The sequence below is a fragment of the Etheostoma cragini genome, chromosome 14 (assembly GCF_013103735.1).
Source record: "Etheostoma cragini isolate CJK2018 chromosome 14, CSU_Ecrag_1.0, whole genome shotgun sequence".
Classification (NCBI taxonomy): Eukaryota; Metazoa; Chordata; class Actinopteri; order Perciformes; family Percidae; genus Etheostoma; species Etheostoma cragini.
This window is the reverse complement of record NC_048420.1, coordinates 16,473,454-16,495,905: the sequence shown is the minus strand read 5'-3', so window position 1 is coordinate 16,495,905 and position 22,452 is coordinate 16,473,454. Positions and strand designations below refer to the sequence as shown.

Sequence of the window (22,452 nt, the reverse complement as noted above, 5' to 3'; positions counted from 1 at the left end):
GTAAATGAACCAGGAAGTTCCACGCTCTCTGTTAACAGTCTCTTTTATTTAAATTGCACAGAAATGTAATGGATAAGAAATACTTAAAAATCATTATCATCTTTCATGAAAGTGACACAAGATATGTTAAATTGAAGATGGAGCCATTAGAGATTGCCAGAAGTGCAAACCGGCATTTTAACTCAATTAATCTTTAGAATTCCTTTTTAAAATCACAGTTTGCTGCTAATTCTATCAGAGTTCTCATGAAAGCTGCTGGTGAAAAAAGTAAAAGTGGTGGGGTGGGGTGGGGGGGTGGGGGGGGGTGAAAGACAGAATTTCAATTGTCTTCAGGTAAGTAAGAGCGAAAGAAAACCCACATGCACGGCAACATCCTTTCAGACGGAGGCACAAAGGCAATTATAAGCATTTCCCTTCATATTTTCTAAAGATACAGAATGGTAATTACATCTTCCATGACCCAATTTGTCTAATTATATAAAGGTGTCAGAATTAATGTGACACCTTTGACATGATGGTGATGAAGATTGAGCTCTTTGAAAGTGAAGAATATGAAACACTTGTCAAATTACCAGTTGAACAAATAAAAAAGTTTTCCATAACATTCTTCCTCATTCTTCCATCACTTTAAACTGCATATGCAAAATATGCAAAAGCAGAAATAAAAGTATACAAAATCAGGAGAAAAAAAACATCTGATAGCTCTATCAATGCTCCATGAGAGGGATTGGGATCACAACCCATTGGTTATTAATATGAATATTACACCAAAACATGCTGTGGCCTCCAGTCCTGCAGAGAAGCAAGGCAGACCGGAAGAGCCACAGAGAGGGTTTACTCATCAGAGGGCCTTCTATTTGTCTTTTTCTATTCCTGCTGGTTTTACTGGTAAGCTGTTTGATCAGTGTGTTGAGCGTTTAATGTGCCAAAGATGACCAAAGTGTTGCACACTTACTGCACACTTTACCAAAAACAGGTAAAACTGCCATCAGGATAATTGTAAATTTAGCAGCCTTTCAGTTGTCAGTTGTCCATTCACAATGAAATTACATTTAAAGCTTTAGTGCATAACGTTTTGATATTATTGAAAATCAGTTACGTTCAAGCCATTGCCAAAGGGGTTGCTAAAAAAGTTAATTAAGACTCCGGCTCCAAACATCGCTCTCTGTATTTTTCCGTATGGATATATTAAGATTATTGTGGTGTCCGCTGAATTTCCCACGCAGAAACTCAAGTGAAGAAAAGGACCTCTTGATCATGTTTTTTCAATCCTCCATGTCATCTTTGGCCACTAGCAACTGTATCATGTGGACGCGCACGTCATTTCTTAGAATTTTTCATGGGGGTGACAGAAACTACGAACGATAGCTGTAACATGGATGGCTGTAGAAGGGATTAGTAGCCTACAGGATGACCCTCCCACCCACATAAACCCTGACTACTGGACAGACCTTCAACATTTGGCATTAATGTTGATTTAACACAGCAACTCTTTCTTCTCTTCTTTGATTTGTTAAATCCAATGCTGACAAAAGATGCTCGAGTGAATCCATCAAACGTGTAAATCAGTGGGATATCCGTTAAGGAGTTGGTTTGTAGGGATTGATTGTTAAATGTTTGCAGTGATTTTATTGGTTAATTGTTTTAAATACAGCTTCCTGGTACAGTACACTGTGGCTGAGTTCGGTGGGGTTATAACATGAAACATACCACATGTGCCACAGTTTTACATGTATTGTTTAAAGTTAAAGTCTGCATTTCAGTCCCAGCCTCCCTCAGTGTTTACTGAAGCTCACAAATATAAAGGCAGGGGATTTATTAGGTAAATTGTTTATTAGGTAAAAAATGTTGCTTGCTAAAGGCTGCTCCTCTGCTGGCTTCCAACCAACAGTCAAGCTGCGTTCATGTAATGTTGGATTTCCTGTAAATATGAGTTGCTGAGTAGCTGGGGGAAAAAATCTAAGTAGGACATGCAATCTCTGCAAACACTAAATACGTTGTCAGTCCAACATTACAAAAAGTGTTAAACCTTAAAAACCATTAACTCTACTTATGGAAAGCTGTGTTTTGTTTATATGGCTGATTCATTAAAATAACTCTGCGTGCATTTACAACACTTTCAAGCTCTAGCAACAAGATGTCAGTCTGTTCTTTCACTTTATTTGAATGCTTCACTAGTCTGTGTTAACATCTCATCTATCATCATGAACATTAACACTTTGCAGCCGGCTGGTGTAATGTGGCGCTCACGCGAGTCTCATGTGCTGTGAACGGGTATTTGGCTTCAGCCTCAAATATTATTCATGCTCCAAAATGAGAATGTTTTCTGTAGAAGCCAATGCATAGCTGTCAATAAAACACGATGAAAACACTGACAATTTATAGACACAGATCGTTTGTGAAACCATGAATGTTTTCATGAGATTGGTTTCCGTATTTCTATTTCTTTTTGAATGTTTGTTTTCATGTCACACAGCATGTTGGTCTTAGTTTGCATCAAAGGCTGTAAAACAGAAGAAAATACTGAAACTGAAAGGCATTTGCAAAATTAGTTTGTCAAGCTGACATTTTGGGAAAACATGAGTCGCGATACCTTGTGACAGCTGAAGCCAGTTGAAGTAAGTAGATTTGACACATGCTCAAACATGGTACAACATGAAGTTATGAAGTGCAATACGCCTTACCCTTAAATAAATGCCCCTTCATATCCGTGATTGATCATCAGACTGAAGAGTTAAACAGCTGAAACGTTCAAAACTGGTGTTGACAAAACCAATGTGTCATTTGAACAAAAATCCCCCATGGAATATTTATGCTACATGATGTCATTGAATTGAATTCATATATGTGCATTTGTAAAACATTTAGCTTGTATTGGACATGAGTGGACTTAGATTTGATCTGCATGCTAGCACCATGAATCTTTATATAGCAATGCTAGTTGGAACATCACTTTGAATTATCTCAACCATTGTATTGGATTAGCATGGAATGTTTTCCAGATAGTTATTGTCCCCAGAGTATGAAGCCTATTGACTGAGGTTGGCATTTTTGTAATTTAGTAGCCTATTGGCGTGGATTGCCCATACGATTACTACTATCTACGGTGTCCGAAGGATGAATCCTAATGACTTTGGCAGTCCCTGATATTAGGCCACGCTAGCGGCATGGTTCAATGGATAACAATGTTGGTCTATGGTTGCTCCACCACTTTGCTCCAGACTGAAATATCTCAACTGCTGGATGGATTGTTATGACATTTTGTTTATGGTTCCCAGAGGACTAAGCCTAACGACTTTGGTGATCCCCTGACTTTTCATCTACCAATATCATCCAGTCAAATTTTTTTTTAAATACTTTGGTTTGTGACTGAAACCTTGCATTTGTGTTTAGTCCTAATTAGTTTATCTTAGCATAAGGTGGTGAAAATGGTAGATTTTATACCTGCTAAACATCAGCATTTTAGCATTCTCATTGTAAGCATGTTTAATTCAGCATTCAAAATTCTTCTGTGCCTAAGTATTAGCTCACAGAGCTGCTAGCATGGCTGTCAACTTGCTTGCCTTTCAAACCAATGATTGATAATTTCTTTAATGCCGGCATTCATTTAAAAAAAACATAATCAACATTTAAGGATATATCAACATTACCTCAGAAGTGATATCCACAGCAGTTTTGAGTCACAAATCAAAAGTAAGAAATCCAAGTTCCTGGTAATATAACATCTCAACCTTTAAGCGGATTATCTATTTAAGATTTGTTTACAAATCAGACTAGATGTACTCTCTTTGCAGCTTTCTGCGAATTTTACAGCATTATCTGTTTCCTTTGATACTTATTTGGGTCAGTCTGCAACATCCTGAATCGTTCAACCTGACACAAACACTCTCTCACAACATCTTTTTTGGAGACAAGCATTAGCTATTTTTAGGCTCAAGTTTTGACCAGATGCACAAAGTGTGGCCGCATGTACATACTGTTTCTGCCCACACACACTGCACAAGGTCTATGGCTGTTTGTGTGAGTAGGTCCACAGCTGTTGAGTGCTGTGCAGATGTAGTACCCAGAAATGAGGGATTAAAGCTAAATCTAGAGGGAGAGGGGAAGGCGAGGGGGGAGTGATCCCGGAACAATGTGGAGACTGGAGGGATGGAACCACAGTCTAAAATGAAGAAAAGGGGTCGAGGGGTGAGATGAAATGCAACCTGATCATATCACAAAATAAGAGAGAGGACACAGGCGGAGCGCAGTTTGTGAACAGTGAAAATTAGAGAAATAGTGGGAAAGCAAAAGAACACAAGAAGGAAGACAAGATGTGAGGCACTTTTTTTTTTTTTTAACAAGTAAAAACTCGAGGGATGAAAAAACAGTTGTGGAGAAGGTTGTGTTTATCCAGCCAAGAGGAAGCTCCAGTTAAAGCATCCTAAATCTCACATCCATTAATATACTCACACATGGGAAATGTTAGGTTGTTTTTTCTAAAGGTTTCTGCAAAGGAACAATGCAGCTTTCAGCAGTGTTACATAGTGTTTACTATAGCTGATACAAAGCTTTAGCTTCTTAAATGGAATGACAGTTAACATCAGATAAAAAGGTGACTTTACTGATATGTTTATAAATAAAAATATATAGTGAAGACCTTAACTAAGAGAATGGAATATTTCTCCCCTTTGTCCTTTTTTATGACTAATATCCTCCTCTGTTTATTCTCGCCCTGTTACAGTCCAATCCTGCCCTCTTTAATATTCAAAACATTTTCACACACACGCTGTTGCAGCTAGTACTCAAGGCTGCTGCAAACGGCGAATGTGGTCCGTTTGATATTCTGCGATGACTTTCCTCCACTTGTCAACACATTAGTCAACTGATCTGAAGAAGATTGGCAAGAGCACAAATGAATATGCGCAACAGCAAAGCCCTCTAGGAAGCTTAACGCCGTTCTAATTAAGATGCACATTCACATTTTCCTGCCTCTCTTAACATTTCCAAGGTCTTCCTCATAAAACCCAGTAGTGTGCGGTCACTGTAAAAATGGACGTTTTCATTTAATTAATGCATATTATGACTGTTAAATCAATGCAAGATTTTGAGGAATTTCAAAGAAGCTTGATTTTCTTGCCTGCAGATTTCACATTTATACTTTAACACAACTTGTTCATCCGATCAGGTCAAAAGGGACAATTAATGAGATTGAATGCCGACCCCACATAACCTTCTCACCCTGAGTGCTTTGTGTATCAGATCAGTAGTCTGTGAAATATAAAAACTTACATATAACCTGCCTGTAAAGCTTGCTTACATCACCAGTGGACTGTCAGTTCAACCTCCACTGTCCTGCCAAGTATGCTCAAACCCCCACCTGGGTTTGTTTCCAATTTGAGAGGAGGGGAGTTGACTCACTGTGACCTGAAGCTGGAGGAGTGTCAAGACAAATCCAAAATCCTAGTAAGATCTAAAAGGGTCCTGATAGGATACTTTCAGACCAGGGGACATCTGAGATCCCACCCGCGACCAGGTAAACAGGTAAAAGCTGCAGCTGGAACCTGAGAACGCTAGGGTTCACTGAGTGCAATGACAGTTGCAGGACAGTTTACTCATGTCATGTACTTAAAAGTAAAGTTCTTAGTTCACAAAAATACCTTTTGCTTTCTTCCTGAAAGTTACATGAGAAGATTGATACCACTTTTGTGTTTTTTTGCTTAATATGGAACTACTGCCTGCAGCTAGTTAGCTCATCTTAGCATAAACACTGGACAGGGGGGTACAAGTAGCTCTGTACACCTAAAGGTAAAATAATCGGCCTATTACCTCTCAAACTCAGCAATTTCCTTGTTATAGCCTATGTGTTTCTTTTATCCATACAAAAAACAAAGTGTAAAGAGGACAAGTAGCAGTTTTACGAGGGTGGGGGGGGGGGATTATGTGCCAACAAAACTTTCCTCAGTTTTACTCAGTGGAAATAGGTCAACGTTTTCTGTTTTAAGGAAAATAAGTAAATACTTCTCTTAATCTGTGATGAATCACCCTGGAACTAACATAATCCTGAATAGGACCAGTTTAACACATGTTCAGACCTGCTTAGATGAATAAAGATAACGCAATCTATTCCAAGTAAGCAGACCACATATTACATTAACCAAACTCCTAATTACTTACTTAAATGTGTATCCTATAGGCAAACATACATGCAGTAAATCTGTTGCATAATGGTTTTCAAATGTTCTGTATGTACAGTATCTCTGTCTCCCCATCAGACACAAAAAAAGCTTTGGCGACACCTGTGGGTGGAATGTAATGTGTTGATTACACTATATAGAATATACTCATATAATCTATATATCCTCATCTGCTGTCTAGCAACAAGATACTAAATAGAAATGTTTTCCCATGTTATATTTTGTCTTAAAAGTGTACCTTAAAAGTACATCTGACACAAGAGAGCACATCAAATTCATACCGTGTTTACACACACTCATACAATAAATACATGTCTGTACATATACTGTGCCCACAACTCAAAGTACTTTCAAAAATCAGGAACCCACAAAAAACTGAAATAAAAAAAGCTTCCTCAGAGGTTCAGTGAGTGAATGCAGAAAGTATTTTAATATACTTATGTACACACACATGCAGCTACTATGGATTGCAAAGCAGAATCAATTAAAGTAGACTGGAAAGTGAGAAGCATCTTGTGTAGATAGCTGGCACTGAAATAAGTTTTCATGTTCACTTTGTTTAATGTGTAGCTGCAGTGCATGTAAAAGTAATCATAATGCCTATGCATTATACATTTCCTTACAGCATATAATTGTAGAGTTGGTGTTTGATTCCTGCCTCCTATTCCAAATTTAGCAACCCCTGATATGTGTGTACTGTATTTTTTTAAGTATCTTTGGACAAAAACAGCTGCCAAATTTCTTTTTTGTCTTGCCTGATTCCACAAATAAAACACAAAAAAACTTGATTATGTCAATTACATAATTTTCCTTGCCACAGGCATGTAACCGAAACACAACTCATTTTTATGACTCCAAACCTTGAAAGAGGAGTTTCCAAAAAAGCACTTGAAGGCAGCACCATTCTCAGTGATTGTCTCATTGATGTCCTGAGCTATACCAAGTTCTCTGAGGAGGAGGCATCTGTTTCATTGTTTGGGCCAGACGGTGCAGCTTGTCAGGGGAATTCTTCTCGAAGGCATGGGCCTGCCCATGCTACAGATGGCTTATCTCACAGTAAATGATTCAGAATACGATAATATGCCTCCAAATAGAGAAGAGGCCGTCCGCTTTTGCTAATGGAATGTCTTCCGTAGTTAGAGTCTGGACAGAGCACTTATTTCACAGTGGAAACGTGAAGCTCTGTGTCAGCTGCTCAGGGAAAGGTGGGCATTTTGAATGCAACACTCCAGATCCTCTCCTTTGAATAGTAAACGCATCAATTAATGTTTAATTAAGGCACAAGCAAAACATACGCTTTATTCAGACATATTCAAGGTGCAAATGTGACAGCGTAAATTCCCTTACATAACTAACCAGAGACAGCCTCACTGCCAAAAACGCAGCAGGATTATTTCCTGCAAAATTATGGTTTAAGTTGTCAACTCAGGCCCTGGAGCCAGCTAAAACCCTTCCCCTTTTTCCCGGTGTCAAAACACTGAAACATTTATGTGCAAGTCCAAACTTCTAAGTAGGTAAAGGGCTGTAATCCAAGATCTACTGTAATATTCAACAATTATCAGTCTGTCAGCTAAATGCAAAAATGTCAGACAGAATCAGAGTCAAGCATCTGTGAAACAGTTATCAAATACATTATCACTTAATTAGAACCTGCTTGGTTAAGTATGACTTCTGACAACTAAATCATCAATCACATACAAATTAACTTTGAAAGTTTCTTGGCACTCGCACACACTCCCACACACACACACACACACTTTGACCCACGTCTGGAAGGTAGAAGTTGACAGCCAACAGCAGAATCTGCTCTACTTCTTTTTCTCCAATGTGATGTCAGGCCTGATGTATAACATCAAAGAAAAAAAATATTATTTGCTCGCTCTGTCCCTTTTGACACGAACATTATTGCATCTGAGACATTTGTCCCTCCCTATTGTCCGCTTCTTTCTGTTCTGTGCACAAAGATTAGAAAGAAGCTGACAGGGGCAAAGTGAAAGGAGAGCAACATGGAGAGAAGGAGTGAGACAGATTTGTGGAGACATGAATGGCTTGCAGGTGTTATTTTCGTCTTTTGAGCGAGAGAAAGAGAGAGAGAGAGAGACAGAGAGACAGAGAGAGAGGAAGATGTGTAGCCGTGACTTTCCCCTCCATGCTGTCATTATGTTTTATGGCAGAAGAAGTGTTTGCAAAAACCGAAGCGAGGTGCTGTAAGGATGGGCCGTGTAAGAAAGTGAATGTGCAGCAAGAGTGCTGTCTGTTCGACTAACAGATCTAAAAGTGGGATTGTGAGAGAAAGAGGAAGAGCGTTGCCTTCAAGTAGTGCTCAAGAAAAACAAACAGAAGTGAGTGCAGAGTGAGTGAAGGTAATGTCACTGTCAAGATAAAGAAAGGACAGAGGCAAAGAAACAGTGGATTCAGTTTGTTATACACTGATAAACAAACACAGAAGTAAATTTGCAAAAAGACTTTAATTGGCATTGTTTAATCATTCTTGGATCAATTTACAGTTTTTTTGTATTCATTCTTGTGGTAAACATGTTTCTTGTGGTTGTCTTCAACACCAGTAAATGCTTTTTGCCCGCTTCCCGAACCCCGTAACGTAAACTAACATTGCAGAAGAGCACATTCTCTCACACACACACTTGCATATTCAGATCCTACAAACGACTCCTTAACGGGTACGAAATATCTAAATGCAACATACTCAAAAAGCGCGGACAAACACATTCTACATACATAGGCACACAAATGTGCACACGTTTTTTTTTCTCTAACTCGCTTCCACACGCAGGAAAGCAGACAGATAGAGCCGCGCTCACTTACACACACACACTCTCTCACACACTCACACACACACACACACACACACAAACAAACCAGCATGTATTATAAATATACATTACAATGCAGACACCTTCGTTTTCACAAGTGCAGCACTTGAGGAATGCTGGTCTTCCATCAACTCTGTTTGTGCATTCACAGTTGGTTTATGACATGCACTTCAGCAACACAATCTGGTTAGCAGTATCTGTTACATGAGAGTAGGGTTACTGAGTGTATATCCCTACTGATTAGTCAGAACCAATAACCCTCTCTGTTTGTCAGGCTGAATTACATCTGCCTATTTATCTACACAAGCAAAATGCTGAAGTAAAAATTCCACTGTTTAAGAAAAAGAATTTAAAAAAATGGCACAATAGCTTATTGAGCAAAGGCCTACAAATGCACATTAATAAATTAGGTAGATAAATAATATACTTTAATGTTAAAATAAATACATTTGAAAAGTAAATAAATTAAAAAAGCACAACATTGTAATCTGATTATTTGCCAGCCTATGTTGTATTACAATATAAAAAAAGTGAACTTGTCTTTATTTGCACATTCACACGTGTTTGTTTTGTTTTTAACAAAATGGCGGCAGCGTTACTTTGAGACTCAAAGCACAATTTCTCCTCAGGCACCTGCTGCCGCACTCTGGCGACTGTATGGGGTCGTTTCCATGGTGACTGTGACTGCTGTGATGGCCATCAGCACTGATTGACTGGGAACCTCTATAGTGGAAAAGAAATTAAAAAGAGATGTTTTGAGAATTATAAATTAGTGGTATTCTGAATAACTCGGCTGATTGCTGCTAGGAGAAAGGTTTGACATCCGGAAAATCTATTCAACACGTCTAAGTGGCATCAAATTACTAGTCCAGGGTCTGTATTTTTCTATAGTTGTTACAGTGTGAAGGCAGAAAATGCAGACAAAGAACTAGTTCTAAGAGGACACTCGCCATCTTCTAAAAAACACAGGCTTTCCATCTGTACCTATCACAAAGCCAGGGGTATTTTTGATGTCTGTGGAAATGGTTTCTTGAAAGGCCTGAGGATATCCTCACAAAGTCTTTCCCTTTTCTTAAGAAACACCTTGGGCTGTTATTACCAGCAGCTCCCTCACACCAGTGTGAAAACATTCTTCAATGTCCAGGATAATGGCAGCTGTTCTCATCGCAGACTGACATATATAAATATCCAGTATGGCCCAGGTAAGATGAGTACAGTTCTAGAGTCCAGCTCGCTCTTAACTACATCTAAGTTGAGTTTTAAACATTTGCATTCCTGGTCCAAGGCCTAAAAATCACTGCAAAGTCCAGGTTTGCGACCTGTTTCAAAGCTTACAGTCACAAAAAAAAAAAAAAACTTTCCTTTCATCAGCTGAACAGTGCAGCTTAAAATCCTCATGTGATTTTTATATCCATGCTACAATAAGAGTGTGTAGTCTACATCCAATTTATTACAAGTCCACTTTCTCAGGCATGACAGCAGCACAGAAGTCTGATTTGGAATGGTGTCCATGTTGTGGCATGAAATGCTGTGGTATTCATATAATGACGTCCATCAACACATGGAGTGTCAAAATACACTAGTGTAAATATGACAGCAAAAGGCCTCTCCTTTTTAAAAGTCTAGTTAAGTTTAAGTTCAAGGATTTCTTTTCTGTGTCCCCTTTGACTGTGGTTCTGTTGCACCTCTGCATTATCCTCTCATGTGTTTCTGCCAACTTTTACTACAACAACTTGGTGGATACGAAGCCCTTTGGACAAGACGGTCCCAGCTATGCATGAGGTGTCAGTCACGGTGACAAGTCGCTAGGACAGAAGGACAGCAGACACAAGCAGCATCGCCACGGTAAGAAGAAGGCGATCACGTGATGGGCTGCTGCCACTGACGCTTTTCTCCAGTTTGGGAACTTCAGGGTTAAATTCATCTGGAAAGAAAGTCACAGAAAAAGAAAATAAGGAAGCAAGAAAAGAGACAAACTTGAGTGTGAAATTGTGAGAGGGAGTGTGTGTGTGCGCGTGTATGCGTGCACGCGTGCGTGCATGTGTGTGTCTGACAGAAGGAAACAAACCATTACTACATTATTAATTCATCAATCTAAAGGCAGTGTGTGATGCATGCAAATTGTACTTCAACACATGCAGAAAAAAAAGATGCAATTATCAACAAACCAGCAATTATCATCAGCACTGGTACATATGGCCATTTTCCCCATGGAATAGAAAATTAAAAACACTTTTATTTCTGATCTGGTTTTCTGTCATGTATTTCTCTTTTCACACTAATTATGTTTTTATCCTAGAGGGATTTCAATCAGACCAAATTACTATGGCCTTGCCATTGATTAGACACAACAGAACATTAGCTGGAGGGGAAAGATGGTGAAAGAGCTGGAAGAACACATTTTGTAATATTCTGTAAAAAGTGGATTATAATGAGTCATTATGCTCTGTCTTGACAAAATGTTCCTTGTTATACAGATTGGTTCATTACATGCCAAAATAAAGCAAAGGGGCCCAGAGCTGTTGCTTACACATCTATAAGAAAAGCCGGGCTGGCTGCATTAAGATGTTAGAAAAACCTGTTTGTTTTTCTATAGATCAGGGGTCGCCAACGTTTTTTTAAGCCAAGGACCCCTTAACTGAAAGAAAGACAGTAAAAAACAATAAAAAAATTATAATTTAGAGGCCCCCCTGCATTGACTCCAAAGAACCCCAAGGACCCCTGGAGTAATCCAACAATGTTAGAAGTAAGTTGGAATTTCTTCCTGACGTAAGCCACATCAGCCCACAACAGCACGAAAGAGAGATGCAGGTGAAGAAGAGGGGTGATGGAAGCATTTAAAGCCTTGAGGTGTGTCGTACTAATGTTATATTTAATCATTAGGAAGTTGTTTAACAGTTTAAAATCAGCTTAAGATCACAGTGCAAAGATGAAAAAAACTTTGATTGAATAAGAAAGGATATATTTGACAAATTATGTGCCAAAACAGCAAACATCTTATGTTTGTCTATGTGAAAATTCCTTTACTTTTATTTATGTAAAAGTCACAGTGCATTAAAGTTCCAGCAGGCATATCGTCTTCCATTAAATAAAAGGGCTTTCAACAGGAGACGCCTTAATTAAGGAGGTTAGATGTTTTCAAAAGGCTGTTTCTCAGTGACGTTAAAGCCTCGCCCAGAGTTTACTAAATATAAGGGAGACAGTAATTGGCTTCAAGTAAAAACAAAGGTTGTATCAAGAGATAACAGATAGAGACAACAATCACATGATGTTTGATTAATGAAAGGAATTTAGTTTTTGCCTTCTCTGTCTGAGAGTAAAGCAACCAACCGCTCTGGTTTGTCCTGGTTGTGTGTGGTTGTGAGTTCACAGGGCGTGTGTGGCGAGGACACACAACACTGACATTCACACCGCAGTGCACCAGGATGAACCCAAACAGAAAACAGTCAGTCAAGACTGAAGGGAGAATATAAACCAGCACTGCCTCAGGTAATGCCCACAGGTCACTGCCTTCACACCATCTGGCTTGTCTCTCCAAAAGGTTTAATCAGAGAGGCTCCAGAAATAAAATTTAGACTCCGTGACCAGAAGAGACACCCTGTGCCTGCAAATGAAGTCAGCTCTCGCTTACTTTTACACAAACAAGAACATGCAGCCACAGCTTCATTTCCAGAGTTTCTCAGAAGAAGTGATTCATGTGTTACAGAGTTTATTTGTGGGTGTCAAGAGCTTTGACAATCACAAAGTTGTACAATATGTACCTCTTGAAAACCCTTGCTATTTAGGTAGGCCGCCCTTGGAAGATAAATGTGGGGGACGCTGGGCGCCTCGAGCCATAACAAGTTATCAAAAGGTCAACAGTATGACACTGAACATCACAGTACAATTGTGGGATACAGCAATCAATTTCCGAGCGCTCTGGTGCTGTCTCGTCTGTATTGGGTATAACAACAGAGGAGCACACGGGGTAGCTCTCCTGTCTTTGGTAATCGCCCAAGGCATTTACAGTAAGATAAGAAACATTAGCTCTAGACTGCCCATGAGTGTAAGAAGGTTGTCTGGTCTGATAAATCCTCGCGCAAACTATGCCACAACGAAAGGAGACTCGCGGTGATGCGTGAACAACGTGAGACGATGGACCCGTCACGTATGGTTACTGCTCTATGGGTCAGTGTGGGAGGTGTAACAGTGTGGAGGAAATACAACTGGCTTAATGCCATCTTTCTTCGTAGCTACCTGGAGCAACAGAAAAAGGACAACAAGCTTTGATGCGATTGATGCAGCTGTAAGTTCTTGCTTAATATAATAAAATTACTTTGACAAACATAAACTTAATTGCTCCTAGCAACCGCTATTGTAGCTTTTGTGTGTCAATTGAAAATACCGTGATGGATACATTCCTCACTACTGTTAAATGGGGCATACAATGAAATTGTTTTTAGCACATACATACATTTGAGTGTCTGGAGTGCCTACCAACTGTGATATAATACGACCCAGTTAGTTTTTTTGTGGGTTGCCTAGATGAGAAAACATGGGATTCAACAAGCCACTCAGATATGACTCCCATTTATATGCCACATGCAGGCTCCTTAGAATATACTCCCCCACCCAACCATCTGAGTATCTCCCTCCACGGCTTAAGAACTACCTTTGCAAAGGTGTGCCATATTTTTCTCGCAAGCCAATCCGAGCAGACTGGACTTTTTCGGGAGGGGAGCATTAAGAGAGCGGCACTTAAACAGAGCGTTTCAGACAAGGGTGAATACAGGTATATTCAGACAGACAGTACGAGAAAAAAGAATGTTTTTTTTTAACATTAAAGCATGTAAACATGTTCTAGGATGAACACAAAATACAAGTACAAACCTAAACATTTTCATGATAGGTCTCCTTTTTCAACCTGGACCCTATTTTCCTATGTTTTCTGTCTATGTGCCAGTAACAGTACTAAGCAAGATTGCTGCTGTCAGCAGCGTTGAAACAAACTACAATGTAAGTTAATAGGGCAATTGTCCAGCTTGTATTTACCTTCACAAAGTGCTTGTTTTTCCACTGAAAGGCTCAGATTAATATTCTAAGTGTCTGACAACATTATGGAAACAATTCCCTCAGAGGTAGACCCTTAAAACCTTGTTGAAACCTTTCTGTTTAACCAGAAACAGTTCTGAGGTGACTAGCGCCCATCAGACTCCATCTAAAAAAGAAATACATTTTTAGCGTGTAGAGAGCCAACATATTTTCACGTGGAAATTGGTAAACAATGTGTTTGCTTCAACCAAAACTAAAGTTGTGATGGTTGAATAAGAGGAAAAACGACCCGGCAAAAACGAAACGGCAAAAACGAAAAGGCTTTTCATAGTTTTATTTTGTTTCTGTCAACTTCGAATGAAGTTTATTTTATTATGCTAAAATTACTGTTTATGTACATGAAGTCGGGTGGGTTTAGCAAACGCAATTTCTGGGATATTTAAAAAAAAAAAGAAAAAAAAGGAACTTTCACTCTTTAACAGAATGGTCGACCTCCTTTACAGAAATCCTTTCTATAATGTTGTCAGACACTTAGAATATTAATCTGAGCCTGTCAGTGGCAAACAAGCACTTATGTTAAGGTAAATATAAGTTTTTCCGCTGCCAACTGCAGTAATCTTGCTTAACACTGGTATAATTTCAAAGATTTTTGTTGCCATCAGTCATGAAGACACAAAACCATTATGGTTAAATAGGATCCAGGTTGGAAAAAAAAACAGTAGCTACCCTTTAAGTTGCTAATAAAGCATTGCAGCTGCTATCAGCCTCAAAGCTGTTTTTAAAGCAGTGTTTTAATTCTTCTTTGTATACAGACTATGCATGTTGGATGCAAACTATATTTATGACTAATTATGATTAAATCTTCATAAAACGTGTTGCTTAGAACAGATGAATCAAGGCTGCTGGTGCCTATTGATGCATCTAAAAATGGTCTGTTTACGGTTGCATTTTCTGGTCCACAAGGTTTTTGTAGCTTATGTTACAAAGTAGACCCAAGGTAACTACTGAGATATGGAAACACTTTCTAATGGTGCAACAAAGACAAGCAAGTCAGATTATCTGGCAGGTTGTAAACAAGACAACTGCGTCCCCTTTCACAAAAATGATTCACAAGCACTGCATATTGCAAATGGTGGCAGCAGCTCATTTCACAAATGACAAACTGATGATTACAGCAGACAGCTTGAGTCATATTTTTATTGTTGGCCTCCATTTTCTCTTCCAAGTAGGTTTGGCTGACCCAGGGATTTGTTTAAATCATCTTACTGCTCATGTTTCTTGGCCTCTCTGACTTTAGCAAGGTCACAAAGTTTCGAGAACTAACTTAACAGCATTAATATTATCCATAGAAATGATGGCTGAAAACTACAAGTTGTAATAGACCGGAATTATCCTCAAACACCCTGTTAAATAAGAATAATGTGACGTAGAAGCAGAGCTAATAATAAAGCAATGAGGATGACAGCAAATCCAAGCATATGTGTAGAGAGAGAGCGAGAGAGATAGAGAGAGAGAGATTTGTTGATGCAAAGCCAGTCTGTGGGCTGGGCTGGACCTGAGGGTGAGTCAGAGAGTGGGTGTCCAGCGGTCAGCAGGACCATCAGGAGTACCAGTTGTGTTTATGTATGTGTATGTGTGTGTGTGTGTGTGTGTGTGTGTGTGTGTGTGTGTGTGTGTATATATACACATCTGTGTGTCTGGATTTTTTTATTCCTCTAAATTTATTCAGCAAAATGCTTCACATTGCTAGAGGCTATGATTTCTTTTATGATGATTCTCTGCCAGTGCGTGTATGTTTTTTTATATTAAATTCTACATAAGCTCGAGCCGGCGCCACTGCTGAGCAATTCGCCCACCACTGAGCTTTTCTTTCTTCCTCTGCCCCTTCTCTCTGCAACCCCCTTTCTCTGCCCCCACTCTGGTTGTATCTTTTTTCTGACGGTTTTCTCTCTCTCTCTCTCTCTCTCTCTCATCTGTCCATCTTTCTGCCAGGCTTTCTCCTGCTGCATTTCTCTTTCACTGTCTCCTTCCTGTCTTTTATCTCTCTGACTTTCTCTGCCTCCGTCTCTCCCTGTATGTTTATCTCTCCCTTTTCTGCCCTCTCACTTTCTCTCTCTCTCTCTCTCTCACTGAAGGTACTCGTTGCTGATGGCTCAAGAGCTCTCTTCGCTCCATCTCTGTTAGTCTTAGTTTCCATCTCAGGCAGGTCACACTCTCTTAGTCCTCATCACAGACTGCCCACGGCTCTGAGAAACAAGCAAACTAAATGATTCCCAACAAGAGGCTTTTGTGAGAAAGAAAAATAGAGGGTTTATGTAACCACTCAGCTGTACAATTGACTTTCTCTCTGACATGTTTCCTCTTTAGCAAACATGAACCTTTCATTACTAACAAGACCTATACTGACCTTGTGTACAATGTACCTGTGCGTGTGTGTGCCTGCGTGCGTGTATGTGTATTTGTGTGTGTGTGATGTGCATTGGAGATAAAGTTGTAGTTTTTTCAACATTACCCATCATAGCCCTTCTGAGAATTTAATTTAGGTGTTGAACTGATCCAATGTGCTCTTGGGTTAAGTGGGTTCATTTGTTCTTACAGAGATGCCCGTAAATGCAGTAAGTAGTATGTAAGAAAGTAAGTGTGTTACTACTGCAGAACCACTATTTGTATTGTTCACCGTCTTACCCACATAGCATTTTCAAAAGCAGAAATTAAAGGTTTTACTCATCAACCAGCTATGGGCTGTGGATTTTCTTTTGCCACCCATAGAATAAAAAAACTAACAAATGGTTGGTTCCTATTCACAATGATTGGGGACAACAACAACAAAAAAATAAAGTTTTGCAGCCTCGACCAAATATTGACTGGCATCTGGCTATTGGCTGCTGTTCATTTTCAGCAACTCAGAGTTACTCACCAATGTTGTGTATTTTGATGTTTGGCCTGACTGTGTAGTCGGGAGAGGTCTGACTGGAATCATCATCTGCCTGGGAAACTGAGGAACACACCACATGTACACACAAAGACAGAAAAGAAAGAAAGAAAGAGGGAAAAATAAAAAGCAGGAGGAAAGGGGGAGGAGAGACCAGGAGAGAAAACACCTCATTAAAATGACAAGACTTGGTAAAATGTGAATTTTTTGGCACCACTAAACTGTATACAGATAAAGCAGAGCATGGAGCAGTTGTTGTATCACTGAGAAAGCATAAATAAATCCTGCAATAAGAATCCAGACTTCTTTGTGAGGTTTAAAAGCATTTGGAACCTGTGGACAGAAATCCTTTTTACATTTGCTGTTCGTCTAGACAGAGAATAACATTCAGTCTGCATTGCCAAATTATCCCTGAATGAATGATGTGTGGATTTGTCCATGTGCTCGTGTATACATCTGTGTATTTCACGCTCTTTTTAAACTAAATGTGTGTGTTTTTGTGAGCCTGTGAGTCTGAAACATAGTAAGGAAGATAAAAGAGCATTCACAGAGAATTTACATAGAAACTGGTAGCAATTAAGTTGCAGCTCTTCACAGATGTAAAACATATGCTATGATTATTCACATCTCTTTGTTATCTAAAAGTCAAAGTAAGGGCTAAGATGGGAGACACAAAGAGATGATAAAACAGGTCTGGAGGCAGCTGAAATCAACAGCTTTTTGATAGAAAGCTGTTAAAATGACCTTGCTGAGTAAAGGTGGTGGATTGTAAACTGACTAAATGCACCAATGCACACATTGCCATTCATGCACACGCACACACACACATTAAAACAGATTTACAGCCATCAAACTGCTATGTGCAGACCAACACACACGCTCTAACATCTACATCTTGCACGCACACACACACACAGCGTTGCACACAAGCACACAGGAGCAAATGGAGGCGTGGTAGACACATCGATAGATTAGCCGTGACACTGGGATGGGGTGGTGGGTGTTAAGGTGATGTGTACACAGGGGCTGACACTGGCCTGAGTGTGGGATGTATTAGTGCTGACAAGGTTAGAGGAGAGGGGGAGGCTTTCAGCACTGGGCTCCCTGATCAAAGGCCTGCAGGGGAGAGAGCAGGCTACCAGGGTAAAAATAAAATAAAACACACACACTCACACACACACACACACACAGAGAGCCAGAAAGAGTGAAGAAGAGATAGACAGTGGGGGATAGGGAGGAGTGGGGAGATGGTCAAGAGAGCTGGGGGAAGGAGGGTCGGGGAGTGTGACAGAAAGAGAAAGAGGGTAGAGAGAGAGAGTTAAATCTTCCAGCTGCATCAGTTTTTTCTTTTACATCTTTTGTGCGGCTTCACGAGAACATGTCATTCACAGAGAGATAGAGCATTACTGTAATAGCACTGAGACAGAGAATAACATTAAGCCATCAAAGCGCTGCTTCGAGGGAAAAGACGCCATCATCAAAACCTCGCCAAGACACCGCACGGCAGAAAAGCCTCTCTCTGAGACAAGACTGTCAGATCTTAGTTTTTCTGTGTCTTTCTCTCTGCCTCTTTGACTCCGTTTCTCGGCGTGTTTGGGAGATACAAAGAAATAGGAGGGGAGAGCAAAGTGGAAATGAGGTGACACAGAAAGAGAGAAAATGTATGAAATGTATGGAAGAGACCTATGGAGGTAAGAGGAAGCTGCTGGGTCTCACCAGTGGAGCAGCAGACGTAGACCCTCAGTCTCAGGCAGCTGTGGCCGTGGTGGTGGGTGGGGGTGGCTGTAACAGAGAGCAAACACACACACACAAAATGTCAACATTGTGCCCTCTGCAGGCCATACCACCCACAACAATCAGCTGTGCAAACTTCAGCTCTGCAACTGAGCAGCCGCCTGTCCTCAGCTGAACTTCCAGAATCTATTAGCAGCACCCACATGCTATCAATACATGTGGGTGACAGCAGCTGAAAGGAAGATATTAAAATATTGGATGTTCAGCACTGTCAGGCTTTTTCTATCCATCACAATAAACCAGCGTCTACTGGCCTGACTCACAGATATAGTAGTACTCCTGGCCAACGTTGAACTCGTAGCCCAGCGAGAAAGCGCTATAGCGCTGGAACTTCTCAGAGAACTTGATGGGAGCATGAGGAGCATGGGGCCGGTTGCACTCCCAGCGTTTGAAGCCCAGCTGGGGGTCACAGGTGCGGTAGCCGCGGTAGCTGACCATGTATAGGATGTACTGTTCGGCCACGGTGCGCTCTAATGTCCCCCGAAGGCTGGTGTTATAGTGCGGGCAGTAGATGTCCAGGTAGTCATTGACGCTGACCTGCACCGTGTATCCCTCCCTCCGTAGCCTGAATGAAAAATACAGATAGAAGAGATGAAGGACAAGAAGAATGAAGAAAGAAGGAAAGACAGACATAATGAGAATAAGTAACTATGGCTGCAAATAATGAATCGTTTCATTATCTGTTAAGCACTAGTTTAATGTTTGGAGCCTTGTCACCAGCATGAGGTTGCCAGGCAACCAAACTCCAGGAAATCACTTATCCCACACAGAAAACCCCATAAAACTGCAACTTGTCAGTTTTACATTTATAACATCAGTGAGCTTTAAACAGCTGCTCGCTGGTGAATTTGTGTACCTTTGGCCAGAGCAAGGCTAGCTGTTTGGCATAGTATTCAGCCTTAGCTAAGCTAGCTCCTGGCTAAAACTAGCTCCTGGCTATCACTTCATTTGTGAACAGACAGTTATAAAAGTGATGTTGATATTCTCATCTTTGTCTCTGCAAGACAGCATATAAGAGAATTTACCAAAAATCTTCATCTATTCTTTTAACCTGTCAAATATATTTACAAGGAACTACATTTTCCTCCATGCACATTAACACCCTCTTCTCTTCAAGAGAGAAACTATTATAGCCTACCTTTCTCCCTCCTCTGTATAAAAAACACACACTTCCTCACTACATGCCTCGGGGTGAGTGCTGAGAACAGTGCTCAGAATGATAATCTGCACTCCCGTCTCTTCCCCTGAGCCAGCTACAGGCCGGGTCATTGAGGCGGAAGGAGATCCTGTCAGTGGCGATGTATGCTCTGGCCGCAGGGGAACCGGCCTGTACACGGTACATATGATGGCCCTAGCTCCCTTGGCAGCCACCGCTGATGGACGAGCAGGCTGTTAGCAGGTAAGGAAGGCCACTCTAAGGTTGAGCATGTGTGTGTTGTACATAATTGCACAGCTGATTGAAGACTTCTCACTAAACAACTGAGTCGATGATGTGATATGATTTCGCATTCAGCTGCCATGCTGTGATTTTCACTGTTTATAATACTAACTATGCTTATTATGTAAATTACACAATCTGTAATTAGACAAAGTAGAAGTCATTAGAAGGGCTCCTGCAGGTGAGCTGATGAGATGGGAATTGTCCTCAGATGCAGTCATGTGAAACCTGCACCAACTACACCTGTAATGACCTATTTATACCACTAGGTGGAGGTAATGCACTGTCTTATGTTTAAACAGCAAACTTCCCCTCTTTCTCCTCTGCACTCATTTTTTCTCTCTCCTGGTTGTCTCCTCTTTCTTACACATTTTCTGTCACACACACACACACACACACACACACACACACACACACACACACACACACACACACACACACCTCACTGCGTATGTACTGTGCTCACACACACCCCTCACTGCATATGTACTGTGCTCACACACACCCCTCACTGCATATGTATTGTGCTCTCACACACACACACACACACTTGCTCACAAAACTGTATGTACACATGCGTTACTGGGTCAGGCCTCTAGAGAGATTATTATTCAATTACAAAAGGTGGATCACAAATGTCATAACACCTTTCTCCTTCTACTTCTCTCTCTCTCTCTCTCTCTCTCTCTCTCTCTCTCTCTCTCTCTCTCTCTCTCTCTCTCTCTTTTTCTATGTCTGTCTTGCCATTTTTCTTGCTGTGGCATTACAACGGTTCCTTTTTTCTGAATCCTCTCCTCCACTCCCATCCTCCTTCTCATCTCCACCTCTCCTCTTTGTTTATTCACATGCCGAGGCAGATGAATATCAATTCTCTTAACCAGAGTTCTTTTTGGGCCATCAATCTTATCTGTGCTTTCAATCCCCACCGCTTAGATGTGAGATGACAGACTTTTGTCTTGCGGTGTTGTGGGAAGAGACAACACAGCTATGCTTCAAAGGCACTATATTTAGAGAGGGGGGTTGATGGTGGAGGAGGAGGGGAGGAAGTTTGAGATGGGGGGAGAACGGACGGGCAGAGACAGATAAAGCGGTACAATGGGTGTGGGATAATGGTAAGCAGATATACCTAAGATGAAAGTGGGAGAAAGAGGGTGCTTTGAATATGAAAACATGCCATGAGGAGAATCCTGGATGCAAATGGTGTGTAAAAAGTCAGGAGAGTGATGCAGTCATTGAGAAATAGGTGAGAGGATGGCAGCGTGCGAGAAGACCGGAATACAAGGAATAAAAAGCAGAAGGAAGAGTGTATGCGAGTCGATGTTTGAGCGCTCAATCGTATCTATGGATAAACCGCTGCTGGGTGCAGCTGAGACAATTCAGCAAATGCAGCTAACTCACCAGCGACATGTGTTCATGTTTTAAGATTTACTGGCTGGAGAGACAAAAAAAAAAAAAATACATGTACTGTACATGAGCAGCTACTGAAATAGTTTAGTAGTATAGTGTAGCTTGAGTGGACAAGAAGGGGATGAATCTAGGGCTTCAACAATTCCTTATCATTGTCTAATGAATTTATTGATCATTTAGACCATAAAATGTCAAGAAGTAGTGAAAAATAAATATTACAATCTTATAGAGCCAATGGTGACGCCCTTAGATTGCTTGTTTTTTCTAATCCAAAGTCTAAAGATATTCAATTTACAGTGATGCAAGACCCACACAGATAAAGCCTTTGAGCTGCACATTTAGGAATATTTACTATTTTTTTCTTGGTAAACAACAATTTAATTACTGAAAATGGATTATCATAATTGTTGTCGATTCATTTTCTGCTGTTCGACTGATCTGTTGAATCCCAGATGAACATGTGACTGGTACTTTACTGTCAACAGTTAAGTTTTTTTACCCAGCCTCAGACGTAGCAACACAGCAGGAGAATATTTTGTTCCTATTGTAAAGTCAGCAATAGAAGAAGCAAAAGAAGAAAGGAAGAGGAGGAGAAGGAAGAGAAGGTAAGGTGGTGCAGAAGAGAAAAAAAAAATGAGACTAAGAGTGGAGGGAGAAGAACAGGCTGGCTGGGTGAGACGAGTCCCTCTAGGTGTATGCTGTTATATAAGCAGTCCACTTAGTCCCACAAGACAGAAAGGTTACAGGGCAGAGAGGAATGGAGGGAAGAGAGGAGAGAGGAAACAGAAGAAGGGGGTGAGAGGAGATTTAATAACTTATGGTGGGGGGGGGGGGGGGGGGGGG

At 40.5% G+C, this 22,452-nt stretch overlaps 1 protein-coding gene across 2 annotated transcripts in view; it reads right to left on the bottom strand.

Annotated features, from left to right (window-relative positions):
* Positions 1 to 8,625: 8,625 nt before the first annotated feature.
* efna3a (ephrin-A3a) overlaps positions 8,626 to 22,452 on the bottom strand; it is a 60,178-nt gene continuing 46,351 nt past the window's right edge. Inside the window, exons 2-5 of one of the 2 annotated variants that reach the window (XM_034892531.1) lie at positions 19,028 to 19,329; positions 18,687 to 18,752; positions 16,956 to 17,033; positions 8,626 to 10,931 (exon numbers count right to left, since the gene is read on the bottom strand). In XM_034892531.1, the coding sequence (XP_034748422.1) occupies positions 10,813 to 10,931; positions 16,956 to 17,033; positions 18,687 to 18,752; positions 19,028 to 19,329 (565 nt within the window). In that variant the 3' untranslated portion in view covers positions 8,626 to 10,812. The remainder of the gene's footprint in view (positions 10,932 to 16,955; positions 17,034 to 18,686; positions 18,753 to 19,027; positions 19,330 to 22,452) is intronic. The other variant, XM_034892532.1, reaches the window with a different exon arrangement.